This window comes from Zootoca vivipara, chromosome 2, assembly GCF_963506605.1.
Source record: "Zootoca vivipara chromosome 2, rZooViv1.1, whole genome shotgun sequence".
In the NCBI taxonomy this organism is placed as follows: domain Eukaryota; kingdom Metazoa; phylum Chordata; class Lepidosauria; order Squamata; family Lacertidae; genus Zootoca; species Zootoca vivipara.
The window spans coordinates 99,857,876-99,879,898 of NC_083277.1; the positions used below are offsets into that span (position 1 = coordinate 99,857,876).

The 22,023-nt window shown below is 43.7% G+C and overlaps 1 protein-coding gene across 5 annotated transcripts in view; it reads left to right on the top strand.

Moving 5' to 3' along the window:
* SLC39A11 (solute carrier family 39 member 11) overlaps nucleotides 1-22,023 on the top strand; it is a 266,928-nt gene that overhangs the window by 37,500 nt on the left and 207,405 nt on the right. Inside the window, exon 1 of one of the 5 annotated variants that reach the window (XM_060271960.1) lies at nucleotides 15,202-17,833. The exons of the other annotated variants lie outside the window; for them this stretch is intronic. Coding sequence (XP_060127943.1) covers nucleotides 17,564-17,833 — 270 coding nt within the window. The 5' untranslated portion in view covers nucleotides 15,202-17,563. Of the gene's footprint in view, nucleotides 1-15,201; nucleotides 17,834-22,023 lie in introns of those variants that run through there. 5 annotated transcript variants of the gene reach the window in all.

Sequence of the window (22,023 nt, forward strand, 5' to 3'; positions counted from 1 at the left end):
AAAATAGCATTTCCAATCTGTGTCTCCTCCCTCTAGAATTGACACCTGCATTTTAAGCAGCCTCTCCAGCTGCTGATTTCAGGTGAAGGCAGTTGGGGAGGGAAGGAGGAGGAGGAGGAAGACTACGTGAGGTGAGAGGGAAAATGAACTGAAGGGATTCAATTTACATTTTTATTTGTGAGTCAGCGCTCCGCTTCTCTCTGGTCTCTTATTTCCTCAGATTCGTTTCCTCCCCTGGCACAATAATAAAGTATCACTTTCGCCGAATTCTTCAGAGGCTCCTTGGCATTTTGCCAAGGGTTTGGGAAGAATGGATTTTACTCCCAGTAGTAACAGAGCAAATCTTTCCAGGGATGATCACACTTTTGTAATACAAAGTTTAGCGCTCCTGGTGCTTCGAGAAGCTGCTGCTGTTGTTTTGCAGTAGGGAAAGTGATGGGAAAATAACGATGGAAAGTGTGGAATAACACTAGCTTGATGCAATTTCATCTCACACCCCTGCAAGCAAATTGGGATGAGTGCTCATTCATTCTGGGAGGGAGGACCTTAGATGTTCTTTGTACCTGGGAGAATAAAGTCAGCTTTCTCTCCAACTGATTTTCTTCATGATACAGAAAAGTAGAAGCAGGGAAATGGTGTTCTTTGGAAATTTGCTTGAAGTGAATGTTTTGAGGTTGCTTCATAGAATCACTGAGCCTGGGGAAAAAAAAAGCCTGTCTTTTTAAAAAATAAAAAATGCATTGTAATCTGGTTGGTTTTTATATTTGAAAGAGAGCACTCATAAAACCAAGTACAAATGATGTTCTATGTGTCAAAGCCACAGTTCCACTTATTAATAGTTATTGAGCTATATTAAAAATGCTTGCAAGAACATGTCTAAAGACACATCTACACCCTACGCTGTCACAATTTGTTGACTCATCAAACCAAAGGCAGTCCACGAACCAAGCTGGGGTGGCTCCAAGTTCAATAAATCTGTTTCTGCTTCTTCTCTGTGTGCAAAACAGGATTGTGTGTGTGTGCGTACCTGTGTGCCTGCAGACCACAATACATGGGCTGCCCTACCATGGTGGGTCTCAAGTTGTGCGAGTCTCCTGCAAAAAATGATTGGACCCATCTATGTGATTTGAGGATGATTATCTTTTATAGGAGTAGGCTTGGATTTGGGTTCTAGCCCCACATTGCTCTCTCTTTTTTTAAAAAAATATTTTTTATTTTATTTTCTTGAGATTTCTTAAGATTTCTTGAATCACAAAGGTGTGTGCAGTGTCACTCATATTTTAACATGTATCGTTTTTGCAAATCAGTTTCATTTGTTAAGACACTAAGAAGAAAGAGGGAAAACAAGGTAGATAGGGGATGGGAGGGTGGATGGGGGTGAGAGTAGGTGACGATGTTTCTGTTTTGCTTAATATATGGTAGGCAGCCTGTATCCTTGCTCTTGCTTTCCTTTTCTTGATAGGGAAATTGTAAAGAGGATGATCTTCATCCCAAAGTGCTCTCAGAATTGTAGAATAAATAGTGGCTCTTAGAGTAATTTGTGGGACAGTGGCCTCCCCCCTTTCGTACTGATTCCTGCTTATTAAAAAAATTCCTTTTTCCTGACCTCAGTGTGTTTCTTACCCCTCAAAGTCTTGCAACAGAGTGTGAAGGCAAGAGCACACAAGGAAGGGTAGCAGCATACGTGCCGACTACAAATAGGCTGCCATGTGCAAGATAGAATTGGCGTACAGTGGAACCTTGGTTTACGACTATCTCCGTTTAAGAAAACCTCCGTTTACGAATGCCGCGGACCCGGAAGTGTTTACATCCGGGTTCCACGGTGTCTGATGCGCAGACGCGATCTGCGCAGCGTGTGTGTGCTCAGAAGCATTCTACTGGCGCTTAGCGCATGTGTAGGAGCGTGCCTTTGGCGAGTGAACGCCTCGGCAAGCAAACCCCTCCGCGGAACGGATTGCGTTCACAGAGCTACCGCTGTATCTTTCAGATTAGTTGTATGGGATTTTAGTTTTGGTGCAATAGTTTGCCCTGAGCCGTTGGCAGGAGGTAACACACAAACCGAAACAAATAAGTAATCGAAGCAGAAAGATCTCAGATTCTAAGACTGGATCTTTGGTGCGTTGTGTTTGCATGTGCATACCCGTAGTTCCATATGGCCGAGATGATAAGACTGTCAGGTGGACTCAGAGCTAGTTGGAGAGTGGTTGCCAGTGGATCTTCCTCATGTTGGAAGGAGGCTTTAGGTGGTGGGTTGCTGCATGGGTCTGCCCCAGGCGCCATAGTCTTCAACATTTTAATGGACAACTTGGATGAAGGAGAGAGGAATAGAATTCAAATTGACCACAACAGAATGGAAAACCAGGCTTAAATGAAAAATATTGCATTTAGGCAAAAAGCAAGAACCCCATTACAAAAGGATAGGATGGGAAATACTTGGTTTGGTGGTAGGACATTGGAAAAGGACACGGGGGTTGCAGTAGTTCTGAATATGTGATAGCGGTGTGGAGTGGCTGCCAAAAATGGGAATTGGGATGGGGGCCAAAGCTTGTTCTTGGCTACAGCTTGTGGTTAAGGAGAAAAGAACCCACGAACCTGGGTTTAGACAACGCACTAAACCAGGCATCTCCAAACTGCAGCCCTCCAGATGTTTTGGCCTACAACTCCCATGATCCCTAGCTAACAGGACCAGTGGTTGGGGAAGATGGGAATTGTAGTGCAAAACATCTGGAGGGCCAAAGTTTGGGGATGCCTGCACTAAACCTTGGCTTAGCAGTTAAGTTGATCTAAAGGATCAAGGAAGAGCAAAGCAGGTGAAAGATGCTCTTGGGAGCCAGTACATTTGCATAGCCATAACACAGCTCACCATGTTGTGCAAACCAGGCCTCTGTGTAAGTCAGCTTCAGGTGTATGATTATGGTGATAATACTGAAGGCAAATGCTGCACAGCCTGAAGGAGTGTCTCCACCCCCATCGTTCTGCCCGGACACTGAGGTCCAGTGCCGAGGGCCTTTTGGCGGGTCCCTCGCTACGAGAAGCCAAGTTACAGGGAACCAAGCAGAGGGCCTTCTCGGTAGTGGCACCCGCCCTGTGGAACGCCCTCCCAACAGAGGTCAAAGAGAACAACAATTACCAGACCTTTAGAAGGCATCTCAAGGCAGCCCTGTTTAGGGAAGCTTTTAATGTTTGATGGATTTCTGTATTTTAATATTTTGTTGGAAGCTGCCCAGAGTGGCTGGGGGAACCCAGCCAGATGGGCGGGGTATAAATAATAAATTATTATTATTATTATTATTATTATTATTATTATTATTACTGGTGTTGGGAGCTAATTGCTGGAAGTGTGGCTTAGTGGACCTAAATTTAAACTGGAAGCCCCCAAACCATAGTGCGTAGTTCCTGGCTATCCTGCTGGATTTTAATCAACGATAGGGTGAAATGCTTGCTCATAATTTCCACTGGAAAGAGCATTTTTGTTTTAAGGCTGTAAGAGATAAGAGTCCACATTTCAGTACTGATTCTCTTTAAGTGTATCGTGTACGTAATGTTCCAGCAATGTTCAAGCACTTTGAAGCTCTTTCTACTGGTTGACAGCAGCCTAATAACAATAAAGTCGAGCTGTTTTTCAGCGGGGTGAACTTGCAAAACCAAATTGACTTGCAGCCTGTGACCGCTGTTTGCAGGAGCAAAGAAAGGGAGCATTAAGAAATTGAAATTGAAATTGGCTAAGTGTTTTAAAATTAGAATCTTCCTTAGCTGCATATCTATATCTATCTATCTATCTATCTATCTATCTATCTATCTATCTATCTATCTATCATCTATCCATCACCTCCACGAAATCCATTTATAAGGATTTTGTTTTTAGTGCTCTAGCCCATTGCCACGGTCCTTGGCACAGGCGTTTTAAATAAACAGTGTCAGAAATGTTACAGCAGCAGATAACACAGAGCGCAGCCTTGCATATGCTGTGCAAAATCCCCATAATATTTTAGGACTAATTTAAAGCACAGTAAATTCAGGGATGATATTTTCCCGCTTGCTTGAGTATGTGCCGGATAAGGTTTTAAACCAGAGCTATATATTCTCCGGATTTTATGGCTCTATCTCCTATTTCCTAGGACGTACAGCTTCCCGCAGTGTGGTGTTTCTCCAGGACTAAGTATCCCATCTTACCAGACCATTGACCATGCTGGCTGGCGCAGATGGGAACTGTAGTCCAAGAACATAGTTAGGGCGTCAGGTTGGGAAAAGCTGTCCTAGTGCTTTCACATTAACTCTTTTGACTGCATCACAAGGCTTTTCTTTTTCTGTTCCTGCACTTTGAGACGTAAAAAAAACAACCCACAAACCTTAAGACTTCATTTGATCCTGGATTCAAAGCCAAACAGTAGGCACAAATTAATCCGTATTCCTTAGATATGTAAACCTACAATTAAATTGACAGTGAGAGAAGCAAGCATGATTGCAAGCAGAAGGGCGTTGAATGTGTCAAAAACGGGAGAATTTGCTTTGATGCAGCAGATTGAAATATATGGAAGGTAGCATAGTGACAGCTTGTTATCGAAAGAAACCCCGAATCACATAAAGGAGGGGTGTGTGTGCTCCTTTGACACGCTGCCTGTTTCTGTGATGTATTATGAAGAGGCGGCATTCAGGGAAAATGCCATTTGCATTGTGAGATCTTAGCACTCTGCATAGGAGAAGACATCCCTCCAATGTGTTCACAGAAGAACCATGGAATAAAGTCCATGTGTAATTTTATTTATTTATTTTCATTTATAACAAATAAGCATTTCAAACAGTGAAAATGTCATCGTTACATGTTAAACCTCAACTTCCTTCCCCTTCTTTCTGCGGTTCCTTAAATTTACAGTGGTACCTCGGTTTATGAACACAATTGGTTCCAGAAGTCTGTTCATAAACTGAAGCGTTCATAAACTGAAGCAAACTTTCCCATTGAAAATAATGGAAAGTGGATTAATCCGTTCCAGATGGGTCCGCAGAGTACTTAAACTGAAGCGTTCATAAACTGAAGCATGGGTGTAATTGGTTCCGGAAGTCTGTTCATAAACTGAAGCGTTCATAAACTGAAGCAAACTTTCCCATTGAAAGTAATGGAAAATGAATTAATCCGTTCCAGATGGGTCTGCGGCGTTCATAAACCGAAAATTCATAAACCGAGGTGTTCATAAACCGAGGTTCCACTGTACTCTCTTTTCCCCACTGCGTTTCCCAGTTAAATCTATTTCTACTTTCCCTCATCTATTTCATATATGTTTTAGCAACTGCACGTTTTTTTACAACAATCCTGCTAATGTATTGATTTGTTTACAGTTTGTTTTTGTAAATATTCAACACAAGATTTCCGCCCAGGCGTGATTTTGGCCGTTTGCTTAACACTGGCAGAGGAAAAGGATGTGGGAGCAATGATGCCAAGTATTAGTTAAAATAAAGGGCATAATTATCCTTTTCTCTTCCCCTTTCCTCTTTTCTTTTCATATGTTATTTCTTAAGGAAATGGAGGTTAGGAAGTTTATACAGTCTTCAGATGGAAAAGCTTTCTGCTTCAGTTCAGCAGGGCACCGGTAGAAAACGCTTGTTTATAAATATGAATGGATTATGAAGTAAACAGCCTTCATGCAGAAATTATCACCACAAGCGTTGATTGGCTGCTTGTGGAGCTCTCAGAAATTTTAACATCATCCTCATCACGCAGTGAACCAACCCAGTTGTGACAGGAAATCATGGCTTCCTGCCATGTGAATGAGCTCCTCCCTCCCTTCCTGCTCTGTAGCAATGAGGAAAGAGATCGGAAGCACCCCTGTCTGCCTTTTAAGCAAACCACAGTTCCCATTGCATTTGAATTTGGGGAAAACAGTAGTTTGCTAAAACAACCCGCTATCAAGACATGCCCTCCCACCCTGCCTTGTTCCGAAACCGCATTTCAAACACACTGGAGGGATTATTAATCTTTGCACCGTGGGCTAATTGCTTCACTAATTTATTTCCAAATTCAAAGTACTTCTGCTTTGTAAATGCTAATGATCTTTCTATTTCAGACAGTTCTAGCAGCTGCGATTGTTCTCTAGATCAGCTAAAATGTGCTTTCCTTGCTCCTCTGTATGCTCAATTTTCCAGATACTGTACTTATTTCTCTTCCCCCCCGCCCCCATTCCCGATGCTATCTGTCCTTAACTTTTATTTATTCATTTGTTAAATTTGTTTACAGCCCTTCACCCGAAGATCTCAGGGTGGTGCACAACATAAAAATGCAACATAAAAGCACAAAAATCATGATAAAATGAAAATAAACAAACAAAAACAAACCAATAACCTCCTTTTTAACTCCTCCCACAAACACATTTAAAAGGGGCATCAGATGTCAATCAGCCAAAGGCCTGTTTGAAGAGGAATGTTTTTGCCTGGCGCCTAAAGGTGTTTAATGAAGGCACCAGCCGAACCTCCCTGGGGAAGAGCATTCCACAAACGGAGCCACTGCAGAAAGGCCACTGTCCAGATAAGGCCCAGCTGGGCCACCAGCCGAAGCTGATGGGGGGCACTCCGAGCCACCAAGGCCACTTGAACCTCAAACGATAGCAAAGGATCCAGAAATTCCCCCAAGCTACATACCTGCTCCTTCAGAGGGAGTATAACTCCATCAGCTCACAGTTTTATCATGGGATTAGGCATTACAGTACACTCTGGCAGTGACCTTCAAGAAAGCTGTAGATACCTCCCCCCTGAGTGTTAAGGTAGCCTCACCGGATAAGGGTTTTAGAAACCCTCCTGCAATGGTCAGCCAGTGAATTCTACTCAAGAGCACTTTGGCATTCCATGAACATAGGTGCCAACTCCCTGGGGCACCCACAAAATTCCCCATGAAGGGGCCGGGCCCCCACAAATTTTGGTGCCAGGGACGTGCACGCTGCATGGCATCCACGGCGCCAGGTACCCGCTGTCGTGGGGCCAAGCTTGCACTCCTGTCCATGAATATAGTCTGGCAGCTTTACCTCTGTTTTCCCTAGCGCCAGTCTGCAGACAGAAAGAAACCTCTGTTCTTCCTTTCTGAGACTATCCTACCTCCCCAGGGATTGAGGCCCAGGAATGAGGTCTGTGTCTGTGCTTACCCCTTTCAGGAGCTCAGGAGTACGCTATTCTTCAGGCAGAGGAGCTTGCAGCTCACAAGGCCGCCATGTTCCTCCAGCCTTCTTCCAGTCCGTATCCTGGCCTGGGAAGCAGTCAAGCACAGTGTGCAATTGTATACCTCTCCCCATTGCCTGCCTGCCATTCCAGACTCCCTCTTTGCAAGGTTATTTGCCCTGCCAGAACTCCAGCCAGCCACTTCCCTTCCTCCTAAGTTATAAGAAGTTCTAAAACCTCAAGGCCAAAATCTGTGTCCCGTCCTGGCTGTTTTTTTTATCTACCTTAACAGTCCACTCTATGGCGAAAGCGAAGCTGCCTGTGGACTGGTGCCCCGATTCTGTCTCTAACCAGGTGAGAGGCACAGGATGCAGGGAGGCAGCCCCTCGCAGTCCTTCACAGGCTGTCCGTTTTGTTTGCTCGATCTGTCTATATCAGTGGATTAATGGCACTGTTAAATTCTTTCCTTGTGTTACCACGTTTTCAACTACTCGCTCCAGGTATACAACCTCTTAAGGAAATGAGATTGCCTTGCATTAGGCACATAAATATTTCCCAATAACCATTCTTTATCTTCAGCTTTTCCCTTTTTAACCATCGCATGTGTCCATCAAGATACTTCTTTCCACTATAAATTCCACCCTCCTAGAAATAAGAATAGCAATGCAATGATCCGTCCTGGTCAGTGCCTCTGGCACTCTTGTAAGTGGTTTGGCAAAACGTTGTGGCTCATGTTGACTACATAGCTACGGTAGGATCAGATAACCTGGGACATTACACTATAGTGGCTTCATAAAGGATGAGTAATTCAGGTACAATGTGGTGGCAAGTTTTCCCTCCGTGCAGGGGTTTGGGAAATGAAACCCTTGCCATCTTCCCAGCACTGCATCTTTCCAGCACTGTTGCCCACTTCAGTCTCATTGTCCTAGTTGGTGTGTTTTAGGGGATGAGTGAGCAGGTCTTTGCTATTCCACCACCTTGGCTTTCCTATGGTGCCAAGCAGTGTAGATACAAAAACACTTCAACATGGTTAGAAGTCCTGTGTATTCTAGGGCAGGCGTGACCAAATCCCAAGAGACTGCTACCGGTATCTACTCACAGAGTTAAAAACTGGCGGTGATCTATCTCCCTTTTTTTGGGTTCAGGTCAAAGTTGTTGAGCTTTTTTTCAGGCAGAAGGTAAGGTAAAATGTTGAACCTTTTTTTACGAAAGCTTCTTTGGGCGGAGCCAATGATCTAACAGTGGTCTACCACAGGCGTCCAGTGATCCACCAGTAGATCATGATCTTCCTGTTGGACATGCCTGTTCTATAGGGCATCTGCTGCACACTTGACAGTTGTTAAACGTGGTTTGGAAAGATTAGGCCAGATTCTGCAGAATATAATAAATCCATAAGGCACACCAATGGCTGCCTTTGTGTTTGTGAACCTACCGTGACAGATGTCCCAGAGATTACAGTGGCATGCTGATTTAACATATATATTTTTCCTTCCACATGTTCCTATTTTGCCTGCAAAGTAATTATTTGTTGATAGTGTTTTCTTTTCTTCAGCTCTCATTTTGTAGGGTAACATCTAAAGGCTGAGCTTGGCGAGGTGCCATCCTTCAGGGGAAGAGTGCATGCTTTGAATGCAGAAGGTCATGGGTTCAATTCTCCCCCTGAATATGCGCATAAAAAGGCACCAGGTAGCAGCGCATCTCTGCCTGAGACCCTGATGAGATGCTGTCAGTTCTTCACAGTAGACAGTACCGAGTTAGGTGGACCAGTCGCCTGATGTGGTATCCCACAGTTTCTTGCATTCAGCATTTTAAGGAGAGCTGTAGACCTTGAAACAAACAAACAAAAATGTTTTCAGTATCTGTTATTATTGGCAAAAATCACAATTGCCAAATACCGAGCAGTTAAGAGGCCCCTTTCAGTACAGTATTAGAATGGATAAGAAGAGGCTCTGAATAAAGCTGAAACGGACAAGTTGCTGTGCTTGACATAGAGTAGAAAGGAAAGGTTATGTCAGTATTTGAATGTTTATTGTAAAAGCGCTGTCATAGGAATGGATATTTTCTCTGCTTGGTAACCGTCCGTGATTTGTGTAAGTTGGGAAAGAAGTTGTTTGCTAAGAGGTTGTTGTAGGACCCGAGAATTGCATGAGTGCTGTGGCTTTTATCCCCTAGACTGTAGATGGGTTTAAGAGCGGATTAGAAAAATTCATGGAGGACCCAGGCTATCCGTGGCTACAAGCCACCATGTCTAAGGTCTGCCTCCACTGACAGAGTGGCAGTATGCCTTGAACAGCAGCTGTTGGGAATCACGAGTTGGCAGATTGCTGCTGCACTCAACGTCCAGCTCAGAGGCTTCCCACTGGTTGGCCACTGTGAGACCAGGATGCTGAACTAGATGGGCCATTGGCCTGACCCAGCAGGGCTATCTTGTTTTGTTTGCTCAGATGACAAGTATGGGCAGGCAGAGGAGATGTGACAAGAAGCAGAGTTTTTAAGTGATATTGTCTGGAGGGGCGGGGGGGAAGAGGTGTTTGGCGTAAGGTCAAACTTACTATTAGCTATTGCTTTAGATAAATCCTTACCTCTGGAGGAATTCAACCAACTGGGAGACCTTGCAGGAACACCAAGGAATCTGGTTCTCTCTCAAATTAGACTGGGATAGGCATATCTGGTTTCTTTCAGTACCTCATTTTTCCAACCTTAAGTTCAGTTTTCCACCTTTCCACATCACTTAGTGCCTTTAAAAAAAGAAGAAGAAAGAAATGGAAAAAGTCTGCATGAAAATTCAGCAGCATTTTAGTGCAAATTGCTTGTACAGTCATACCTTGGAAGTCAAACGGAATCCATTCTGGAAGTCCATTTGACTTCCAAAACATTTGGAAACTGAAGCACGTCTTCTGATTGGCTGCAGGAAGCTCCTGCAGCCAATCAGAAGCTGTGGAAGCCCCGTCAGACGTTCAGTTTCCAAAAAGAACATTAAAAAACCAGAAGTCAAACTTCCGGGTTTCGATCGTTCGGGAGCTGATTTGTTCGGGAGCCAAGGCGTTTGAGGTCCAAGGTACGACTCTATGTAATTTTGCCTAATACACAGTTTTGCAAAGTGATCCTCCCTAATATATTATGTTTCAGTATGTTATTTTCACTAATGCCTTTCCTTGCACACTTTACCCTATCGTATGCCTTTCTCTGGCTGGCAACATTTGGAAAAGTGCGAATCTTGAGGGATGGCTGTGGTTCGATCCCTGTATTGCTTTGGAAAATGTGAATTAGTTAGATTCACCTTTAAATGCGAACTGAATCTAATTGATCTCCCATCCCTACCTTCCTCTCAATATTGGCAAACTATGTAACATGGAAATGCTTCTTCTTCTTTTGGCTTGCTGCAGCAAACAGGATATATGTGTGTGTGTGTGACAAACCCAGAAAGTATTCTTAATATGATTGCCACCCTGCTTTTCATGGGGCATTACAGGACAAAACAAAAAACGAAAAAAAAACTGGGCAGGAGTTAAGAGAGAGAGAGAGAGAGAGAGAGAGAGAGAGAGAGAGAGAGAGAAAGAGAGAGAGAGAGAGAGAGAGAGAGAGAGAGAGAGAGAGAGAGAGAGAGAAAGAGAGAGATTATAACCCATTGTTAGGTTTTCCCTGTACGTGTCTCCTTCAAAATTCAGGGCAGGTTTCCTTGCGAAATGACTGTCACTGTTTATGGATACCAACTGTTCCTTCAACTTAGTGCGTCCCTTGGGCATTGTTGTTTTTTAGGTTATTCTTTCGGGGTATACACGAAGCATCTGGGAGTCTGGTAGAGGAATAAAAGGCAGCCAGGAATAACTTTGATGTTTAGCTTTGTTCCTTGAAGGCCCAGCTGCTGCCTTCAGCCTCTGACATTTCTCATTGTGGCTTCACGGAGTCTGATGGGAGGAAGATGGTGATGGATGTCAAAGGAGCACAGAGGTTTTCATGGCCTTCCCATCTGTCTGCCAAAAAGCCAGAGCAAGCACTTGCACACACTGAAATTCTGGAGGGAAGCAGTATTTTAAGGAAACTAGATGATACCCAAGTGGCTCAAATCCCTTCATTCGCATGGTTCATCAATAGGAAATTAACAAGCCTTTGCATTTGTTGGCTGCTTTACAGAAGCATGGTTTCCTGGCTTGGAAAACTAGGAAATTCATTGGTGAGGTTAGATTTGATAGACCATTGGCCTGAGACAGAATGGTAGTCTCCTTCTTGGCTAAATACTTTGCTAATGAGATTGTTTCAACCTTACTTAATGTGCTAGTAAATGGTAAAGCCATTTGCTGTCTTTGTGCATCTTTTCCATAGCAAATAAAACAATACAATTCAAAACTCTCCTATGCTTATGTATAAAAACAACAGGGTGTTTTTTTCTGAGCAATGTGGCAACTTCGTATCGCAGACTTAGAATAACACAGTGAATTGTTCTGCAGAACCTATTTGTTTATACGCAGATTATTAAAGCAATAAAAATTGTTACATATCAATTCATCTTGTTAATGTGCGGAACAGTATTCTAAAAACTTATGTATTGCAGCATTCATAAAAAAAAACAGGCTATGCAATAGCGGATTGCCTTTTTGACAATTTGATTTTCATCCGTAAATTATATTCATCTAATTACTTTCAGTATATAAAGTGTTCATACCTGCATTAATTTGAGGTTGCAATTGAAAGGCTGTTTGGTCCAGAATGCAACAGCCAGGTTCTTAATTTGGACTACGGTAGCCTAAAAGGCAATATTGATATGGTACCTTAAGTGGTTTATGGTGATTGTGCGAAGAGCTTTTTGTGAAATCTCAGTCCTGTGTCACTTAGGCACTGGTTCATCAAAGTAATGCTTTTCTTTCTTCTGTCATATGCTGTACTTTCAAGTTAATCCCAAGAGGCTCTGCTGAGGGTGCTGCCATAATCAGAAGGCCCATTTAGTGGCCACTTACGCACCCTTTTTCAGGAAACTGGTTAAAATTACCCTCTTTAGGACGTTCATGTGAAAGCCCCCAGAGCAGGAAAATGTACAGTGGGATTTTGTGTTTCCTAGGTAACAACAGAAGGATGAAGTCTCATAGGGGGAGTCTGGACTGGGACTCCTTCCCATTCCAGTGTTATTAGGTTTCCCACAGGGAATAACTTTATGCATTACAGGATGTAGCAATAATCTATACTTCAGTGCCTACCGCACAGCTTTCCAAACTTTTCATCTTGGTGACACACTCTTTAGACATGCATCATTTTGTGATATAGTAATTCGGGACCCAGGTGGCGCTGTGGGTTAAACCACAGAGTCTAGGGCTTGCTGATCAGAAGGTCGGCGGTTCGAATCCCTGCAATGGGGTGAGCTCCCGTTGCTTGGTCCCAGCTCCTGCCCATCTAGCAGTTCGAAAGCACATCAAAGTGCAAGTAGATAAATAGGGACCGCTCCGGTGGGAAGGTAAACAGCGTTTCCGTGCGCTGCTCTGGTTCGCCAGAAGCAGCTTTGTCATGCTGGCCACATGATCCAGAAGCTGTCTGCGGACAAACGCCGGCTCCCTCGGCCTATAGAGCGAGATGAGTGCTGCAACCCCAGAGTCGGACACGACTGGACCTGATGGTCAGGGGCCCCTTTACCTTTACCCAATTCAGTTTTACTAGCGGGGAGGTTAAACTAAGCCTCCCAGCCCTGGGAGTGTTTGCGTGATACACCAACACACTGCAGCCAACACACTAATGTGTCGCGACACACAGTGTGGAAAGCTCTGGCTTTGAACATTAATGTGGACATGGTTCTTTCTGCTCCTACCTTTTAGAAGTTTGTAGGTGAAGGTAAAGTCCCACAGTGTGAGCAGATCTTGTTGGGTGAGTGTTGGATTCCACCCACGTAGAAAACTATGTTCTGAAATTCTTTGGAAAACTCATACTTTCTCTTCCGAAAAGAGATGAACCTACAAATACGATGAACTATGTTTTGTGTAGCAGAGTGGCAGACTGTACATCAAATACACCTTCCTACTTTTTTTTTAGCATTCTTATTTAGGAGAGATTACCTGGGATATCATTTCCCCCTTCCTAAACTCTTCTAAAACCATTTGTCTTTGACTGGGTGGGAAGAATGGAACTTGCTGTGGCATTGTGCTGCAGATGGATGAGTTCACAAATCCAACGCCTCAAACAGTAATTTGCAATATTTGGAGTAATTATTCATTGAAGGCTTTGTTTGTTTAAATGTATAACTTGACACTTGCTAAAGCAGCTTTCACTAAGATTTTAAATTATAAAGCAGAATGATCCATTCTGGAAGAGCAAGAAAGTAGCAATATACCGGTAATAAATGAATTCACCTGTTTCTTGTTATTACTCTCCCTGGATACTGGATACTTCATAAAATGGCATGATCCTCATGTCTTTTGGTATTTCAACAAGATGATCAATGATGAAATATTTTCACTGAAACCTATCAACTTGTACAACACAGTTCTAAACTTTATTACTCAAAACTAAGTGCCACTGAGTTATATTGAACTTACTCCCTAGTAAGTGTGCTTCAGCCCTGTATACCTGAAGGAATGTCTCCACCCGCATTGTTCAGCCCAGACACTGAGGTCCAGCTCTGAGGCCCTTCTGGCAGTTCCCTCACTGTGAGAAGTGAAGCTACAGGGAACCAGGCGGAGGGCCTTCTTGGTAGTGGCGCCTGCCATGTGGAATGCCCCCCATCATATGTCAAGGAGATGAACAACTATCTGATTTTTAGAAGACATCTGAAGGCAGCCCTGTACAGGGAAGTTTTTAATGTTTGATATTTTACTGTGCTAATGTTTTTAATTTTTTGGAATCTGCAGAGTGGCTGGGAGAACCCAGTCAGATAGGTGGCATGATAATAACAACAACAACAACAACAACAACAACAACAACAACAACAACAACAACAACAACAACAACACTTTTATTTGGAAAAGGAAGGGTTTAAGCTGATTCCTATGCAAGAGAGAGATAGAGATAGAGAGATCACAGAGAAGGAAATTGCTTGCTAGAGTAGGGTTGCAGGATATTAGGTGAAGAACCTCAGGTGCCGTTGGCCAAATGGGGTCCTCGTTTCTCTATTGGGCCCCCAGGAATTTCCACAGGATAATTAGCCACTCTAGTCTTCACCCCTCAGTGGTTTCCTTCCACATTGGACTTTTGCCATACTTCGAATCTGCCACTGAGCTGTGAGAATGCCTCATGCTTGCCTGGCTTGAGGGCTGTGTGTGTGAGGGAATATGTAGAAACCTCTGGCTTCTGCATAGGTGGACTGTAGCATATGGTACAAAGGCAAGGGTACGAGTATTTTAAATAAATAAATGGCCAGAATACAAGTGTGGCAAGCCATTAAAAAAGGTAAAGGGACCCCTGACCATTAGGTCCAGTCATGGACGACTCTGGGGTTGCAGCGCTCATCTCGCTTTATTGGCCGAGGGAGCCGACGTACAGCTTCCGGGTCATGTGGCCAGCATGACAAAGCCACTTCTGGCGAACCAGAGCAGCACACAGAAACACCATTTACCTTCCCACCGGAGTGGTACCTATTTATCTACTTGCACTTCGTGCTTTTGAACTGCTAGGTTGGCAGGAGCTGGGACCAAGCAACAGGAGCTCACCCCCTTTGTGGGGATTCGAACTGCCGACCTTCTGATCGGTAAGCCCTAGGCTCTGTGGTTTAACCCACAGTGTTCACCCCCGTAGGGTTTCCAGACTCAATAGAGGACAGGACTTCTGTGCCTTTAATTGCCCTGCTCTCTTTTGAGTTTGGAAACCTTAAAGAGAAACCAGCAGACCCTTTGCTTGGAAATTAAACAAAGGGTCTGCTGGTTTCTCTTTAAGGTTTCCAGACTCAAAAGAGAGCAGGGCAATTAAAGGCACAGACGTCCTGTCCTCTATTGAGTCTGGCAACCCTACACCCGCGCCCCTTGGCAAGCCATTTGCAGCTGCATAAATTGTGAAGCCATTCCACTGAGTCTTAAAAAGTTGGATCTTCTGAGCTCTGGGGAAAACCAAAACATTCAAAAGGTGACGAGAGGGGGGGGGAGAGGGGGATGTTTTGTTCATGAAGTTATACGCCATAAAAGGTGAGTGAGCAAAGTGTAGCTGTTCTGCAGTAAATCTCTTGTGTAAAAGCAGCCATAATCTTTGGTATGTTGCATTCATTGCTTCTAGGCCTCGCTGAGTAGATAAGATGGGAGATGAGAGAACAGCTGGAGGCCTGGTTATTATTGGCACATAAATGTTTTATAATGCTGCCTTGTTCCTGTTTCTTGTTTGTAGAAAGCTGTAATTTCTTCCCCTTTACCTTTTAGCAGTGAAGGAACAACCCCTTCCCTTCTCATCTACGTGGCTGGGGAGTGAAGCGATTTCTCGCCTTGCATAAACTCTTCCTATAATGGCAATGCCACAGAGTCCTTAACAAATAAAAATCTTGGGTACTCCAGAAACACACAAAATCCTTTCACATAAAAGAACTCCAGTGTTTAGGGGAAGCCAAAATTGTTAGCAGCCGGAGAAAGCACGAGGCCCTTGGTGGTTGGACTAAATGACTCTCTGGGTCTGTTCCAGCAGTATAATTCCCTGATTAATGAAAAGGTAAGAGGATTTACTTAACAGTTATCAGGATTCACACAAAACCCCATTCAAGCAGTGGGAAAGCTATAGGAAGTAACAGGAGGTGTGGTTGATGTGATTCTTCCTATGTGACTATTGTATCCTGGATAAAATAATGGGTGGGCAAAAACACACAATAAGTGCGCCGTGCATAGAAACAATCCCAAGAATTTTGGGTTTCAAAATAATTGCCAGACACCCTTTTGTTTGCTTGAAATATTTTTCTTCTTCTTGCTTCACAATTCATCCTCCAGTTATCTTAATGGCACCTAACCTTTGAGGTGGAAATCTCTTGCGGGCTAGGCGTCTCTGTCTTACCGGAAACTGGTTCGACACTATTTTGTACCCTCTATTAATGTATTAAGTGAATTATGACTTTAAAAACTCATACTTTCACTCCCCAGCGGTCCATGGGACCCTTCTTAATATTGGCGGATCTTAAATTCTATTGACCTTTCCTGAAGTTGGTGGAACCTGTGTTCCCACAAGGCTAAGTGCTTCCTTCCTTGGGATCTGCTTTGACAAGGGGTGCTGAAATTTTAGGGCCATGGTCATGAAGGGTGGTGCTTTGAATTAAAAGCACCACCCTCTGAGCTCTTGCGTTATTTAGCACTAGACTCTTCCAAAATAGATTTTTGACCTTGGGAGTTTTTCTGAATTGACTGTGGCAGCTCATTCAGCATCAAAGCTAACTAGGCCAGGCACCCCCAAACTTCGGCCCTCCAGATGTTTTGGACTACAATTCCCATCTTCCCCGACCACTGGTCCTGTTAGCTAGGGATCATGGGAGTTGTAGGCCAAAACATCTGGAGGGCCGCAGTTTGGGGATTCCTGAACTAGGCTCTCACCACAGTAGTGTTTGCTGTTGCCCCCATTAAGACACAGACTCACTGTCATGAGCAAGCCCAATGAAATTCAGCTGGATAAGGTGGGGTTGAGGTACTTTCAATTTCCATGTATACATTACAGCAATGGCAGTAACCATTTGCATTTGCTTCATGGAAAGTTTCTGTACTTTTAATCTCTGAAATAACCTGAAGTCTGAGACAAACATGTGTAGGATCCCAGAATTCTGGAGTCTCTTCCCCTGCCTCTGAGAGAGATCCTTTTCACATTAGTTTTTCATGAATCTTTAAACTGGTGTGTGAGTTGGGATTATACCCACATTTCAGAAAACAAGGTTATATGGCTGCATTTTCTCAAGGCAGCTTATGTTAAAAAATAGAAATACATAAATTTCTGATAATCCCGTGGACAATATGCAAGCACCTTCAGCTTGCTTTTTATTTGGCTTAGGATGTGAATAATTTCCCAGGGCCCTTCCTAAAACTAATTAATGGGGAAAGAAGTGATTTACTAAAGTTTCTGTTTTGCAATTTGCAAGAATTATGACTTGGCAAAGTGGTTTGTAATTAGTAGTGAATGAAATGTTCTTAGGACAATATTGCATTAGTGATATATATAACCTGGCACCAGGCTTTTAAAAAACCCCTCTTCGGCTCCCTTGTTTCCAGTTATTGGGCGAGGACTTTGGACGTTTTGCTTATGATTAAGTAATGTCTCTGGCAATAACAACTTTGGGACTTGCTTTTATGAGGTCAGATGTTGTTGATGCTGCTTCCAAAGCTGTAGTGCAGTGACTGTAGACCCGTGTGTGCTGTGGATAGGATGGCAGTTGCTTTTACTTAGAAAATTGCAATTGAATTCCTTTCATTTAGACATTCTCAAAACTTAGGTGCAGCTTCTAGTGAATTTTAAATTTGAATAAGGCTTATCTGCTAGGTTAAAGAACCTCTTAATGAGGGTGAAAGAGGAGGGCGCAAAATATGGTCTGAAGCTCAACATCAAAAAAACTAAGATCATGGCCACTGATCCCATCACCTCCTGGCAAATAGAAGGGGAAGAAATCCTCCATTTCTTGGTGAGAGATTTTACTTTCTTGGGCTCCATGATCACTGCAGATGGTGACAGCAGTCACAAAATTAAAAGACGCCTGCTTCTTGGGAGAAAAGCGGTGACAAACTTAGACAGCATCTTAAAAAGCAGAGACATCACCTTGCTGACAAAGGTCTGTATAGTTAAAGCTATGGTTTTCCCAGTAGTGATTGGCATGGGAAGGATGGGAGGCGATAGGTGAATATTGTGTGGGTACGGAAAGTTTGTTTGGAAGAGGAGGGGAGCGACAGTGATTGGGTTGTTTCATTGGAGATCTCAAGAAAAAACAATGTACAGTACCATATTTTTCTGTGTGTAACAAGCCCCCATGTATATTTGGGGACTCCAAATTGAGAAAATGGGGGGAGACGACGCACAATTTTGAACATAATTTTTAAATTTTAAAAAACCTAATCTTATACACAGAGAAGTATTCTTTATACAGTATACCTTAGTTTTTAGACCCTGATAACATTTCACTTAGGAAGCCCGGTTTGTGTAACAGCAGCTACGTGGGGTTCTAAAAGCCTTTGATTATATAGTGTGAAACAGAAGCAGAAATTGAATATTAAAAATAGAATGGGCGTGTTTGAAGAAATGCCTAAGAGCCTTCAGAAACAATATTGCGGCACGTTTTAAATGTTCTGATTACAGGTAGGTAGCCGTGTTGGTCTGACGTAGTCAAAACAAAAATAAAAAAAATCCTTCCAGTAGCACCTTAGACACCAACTAAGTTTGTCATAGGTATGAGCTTTTGTGTGCATCTGAAGAAGTGGGCATGCACACGAAAGCTCATACCTATGACAAACTTAGTTGGTCTCTGTAAGGGGGAGGGCTTATAGGGAACAGCCCCCGCTCATCAGGTCGAGTTCCTCTCTGAGCAGTAAGTCCAGTAGCGGATCAGATTACAGGAGTTAGGAAGCAGAGAGGGAGGGACGATGCTCTAGCAGTATTGAAGAGCCTCAACACCAAGTAGAGAAAGAGGCAGCTGGGGAGGAAATGACGGGAGAGCAGTCAGAAGGACGGCCCTTCCCCCTGACACCTGAATTGAGGCGCACGGCACCCTGTAGGACGAGAGGGAGGCGCTTTGGGGTTCCCAAGCTGTTATGTTGGACGCGAAACAGAAAGAAGCCATTGCGAGGTTCTGACTCAGACTAAGCAGACATGTTTTCCAGACTCTTTTCACTGTAAGTAGAATGCACAATAAAAACACCTTAAAGACAAGCAGGTGTGGAGCATTGTTACTCAGGAGTAGCCGCAAGAACCCATGACAGTCTCTAAGGGGCTACTGGAAGGATTTTTTATTTATTTTTTGTTTAATTGTTCTGAGTTAGAGACAAACTTAGCTAGTTGAGTCTGGTTCATAAAGGAATCATCGGGAGTGTTGTTCAACATGCTTAGTCTGGATCCAAGACTCTATTCTGCCTGCGTCCCTGGCAATATTTTTCAGAATGAAAACACTGCAGTTCTTGTAGTTCAGACTACATTCTGATAATGGGCCAGGACAAGATTATTGTCCTCTTGTTATTGTCAAGATTTTGGTATAATCAGGCCATCTGCCTGATTATTGTCTTTATATATCAGGTGGCTGCTACAGGTGTCTCTTGGGTGTTATGTAGTATATAAATTTCTGGTCCCAAGGGCCCCTGGAAGTCTGTACTCTCTGCATTTTAGGAAGATCATCCTGGCAAGAGGAAGCACAGCCTGTCCCTGGCTATCAGTCATACAAGGAGGAGCTGCAGGGAGCTTGCTGCCCTTTCTCGCTGCCAGAAGTAATGCTTTCAAGCAGGTCAGATAGCCTGTGTTACTATCTGTTCCCTTTCCCCTACCCTAAAGGCAGCTTCCAACCAATGTAATTACAAACAAGTACCGGCCCTTAAAAGGGTTGCCATTTGATGAAAAAGTGGACATAGACCTAGACGCAGCAACTCAGAGCAGCTGGATGCTACAAGGAGAAATGGACCATAGAATGTCCCTTCGCCTACCAAATGACATGGAAATTGTCCAGCAGATCAATATGTGGGATGGAACTCTGGCTTTATGATTAAGGATTTCATAGCTCAGTTGGTTAGAGTGTGGTGCTGACAAGGCAAGTTTGATCCCCGTGTGAGACAGCTGCATATTCCTGCGTTGCAGGGGGTTGGATTAAGCCAGGCACCCCCAAACTCGGCCCTCCAGATGTTTTGGGACTACAACTCCCACCATCCCTAGCTAACAGGACCAGTGGTCAGGGATGATGGGAGTTGTAGTCCCAAAACATCTGGAGGGCCGAGTTTGGGGGTGCCTGGACTAGACGATCCTCAGGGTCCTTCCCAATCTATGATTCTATGGTTATTGCTGTGCTGGGATTTGTAGGTTGATGTGCCTACAAGTACTGCTCATGCCACATTGGGGCTAGACCAGGGGTCAGCAACCTTTTTCAGCCGTTGGCCGGTCCACCGGTCCAGACTATATTTTTTTTGGGGTGGTGGTGGTGGAAAAGGAACGAATTCCCATGCCCCACAAATAACCCAGAGATGCATTTTAAATAAAAGCACACATTCTACTCATGTAAAAACACCAGGAAGGCCCCACAAATAACCCAGAGATGCATTTTAGAAGGCAATTGGGCCGCATCTGGCCCACAAGCCTTAGGTTGCTTACCCCTGGGCTAGACCATGGCAATTTGCTTCTTTTCTTCCCTGCTGAAGGAAGGAGTGGACTCCGCATTCCTTAGTATTCAGACCCAAATCTCACTCTCTCCCCCCCCCCCCCATTTCTGAAAGTTGTGTGCTATTCGCCACTCAAGTTTGTTTTTGTTGATCTTAAAACACCACGTTTAATGACCCAAAGAAGCTGCTCTAAGAGTTGGTTTCTCAGCTGCGGAAAATGTAGTGTTGTGTGCAGTATATATTTTTGGTACTTGAAAAAGCTCTTAAATTTCCTCCAGGCTTTCTTTGCTTGTTATTTCTGTTGGTAGTTATGCTATTTACACTGGCTGTTTCCACATCCTTTCTGTGTAATATCTTTTCAGTTCTGGCACATAGGTATTGGGGAATCCTTTGTGTAGTGTGTGGGTGTGGGTGCTTTTATTTTGTTGTGCTTCATCCATATGTGAGATATCCTGTGTAAACTGTGTTCATAGAAAGTCTTATATAGCAGATTATGCTCAAGCGCAATTGCTTTCTGTAACTTTTAATGATTTATATTCGATATCCAGGACCGAGGAACATATTTTGAGTTACACTGAAGGGACTCTAGGTGTTTGAAACTTCTAAAGTTGAATTCTGGGCAAAGTGACTCCTTAGGATCCTTCTTACAATAATTTCAAAGAGTACCTCTGCTTGCTTGACTTCTTGCCATGAGCAAACCGAGTTTGTTGAATGGATTTCTTTTTCTTGAATAATAGCACTGTGTGATTCTTGTGACTCATGCTTCCCCCTGCCCTTGTCACATAAAAAAGCGCCACAGGCCCCTGTTTGTTAACAAACACGAGCAGTGAAAGCAGAACCGTCTCAATTGTTTGTTAATGGGGCATGATGGGACATGAAACAATTTATAATGCTGTTTGTATTATGCACAATAGGAGTGAGCATGAAGAAAACAAGTTTACGGTGATTGGGTTCCCTGTTTTCTTTGTGCATCCATTTCTCTTTCTCTTGACCAGGGGGATGTAACTGCGCTCTGTGAGGTAATGAAGAAAAACTTGGAAATGTCGCTTGATGAAATCGTAAGAGTAACAGCGGCGAACTGTATTTGTGTGGATGCCAGTGCAATAGGTGGTTTTATCGTCGCCCATCTGACTCCCGATTTAATTGTGATCCTTTTAAAGAATTAAATGATTGTAAAGCACTAATGCCGAGGTGGGACGCGGGTGGCGCTGTGGGTTAAACCGCAGAGCCTAGGGCTTGCCGATCCGAAGGTCGGCGGTTCGAATCTCCGCGACGGGGTGAGCTCCCATTGCTCGATCCCAGCTCCTGCCAATCTAGCAGTTCGAAAGCACGTCCAAGTGCAATTAGATAGATAATCCGGTGGGAAGGTAAACAGTGTTTCTGTGTGCTGCTCTGGTTCGCCAGAAGCGGCTTTGTCATGCTGGCCACATGACCTGGAAGCTGTATGTCGGCTCCCTCGGCCAATAACGCAAGATGAGTGCCGCAACCCCAGAGTTGGTCACGACTGCACCTAATGGTCAGGGGTCCCTTTACCTTTAAAGCACTGATAGCCAGAAGTGGTAACACCAGATACACTTCTATATCCATGGTCTACCTGACAACTTAACTTTAGTGTGAAGTTTACATCCTTTAGTCCTTTTGTAATGTTGCTTGCAGACTAGGAGCTTAATAG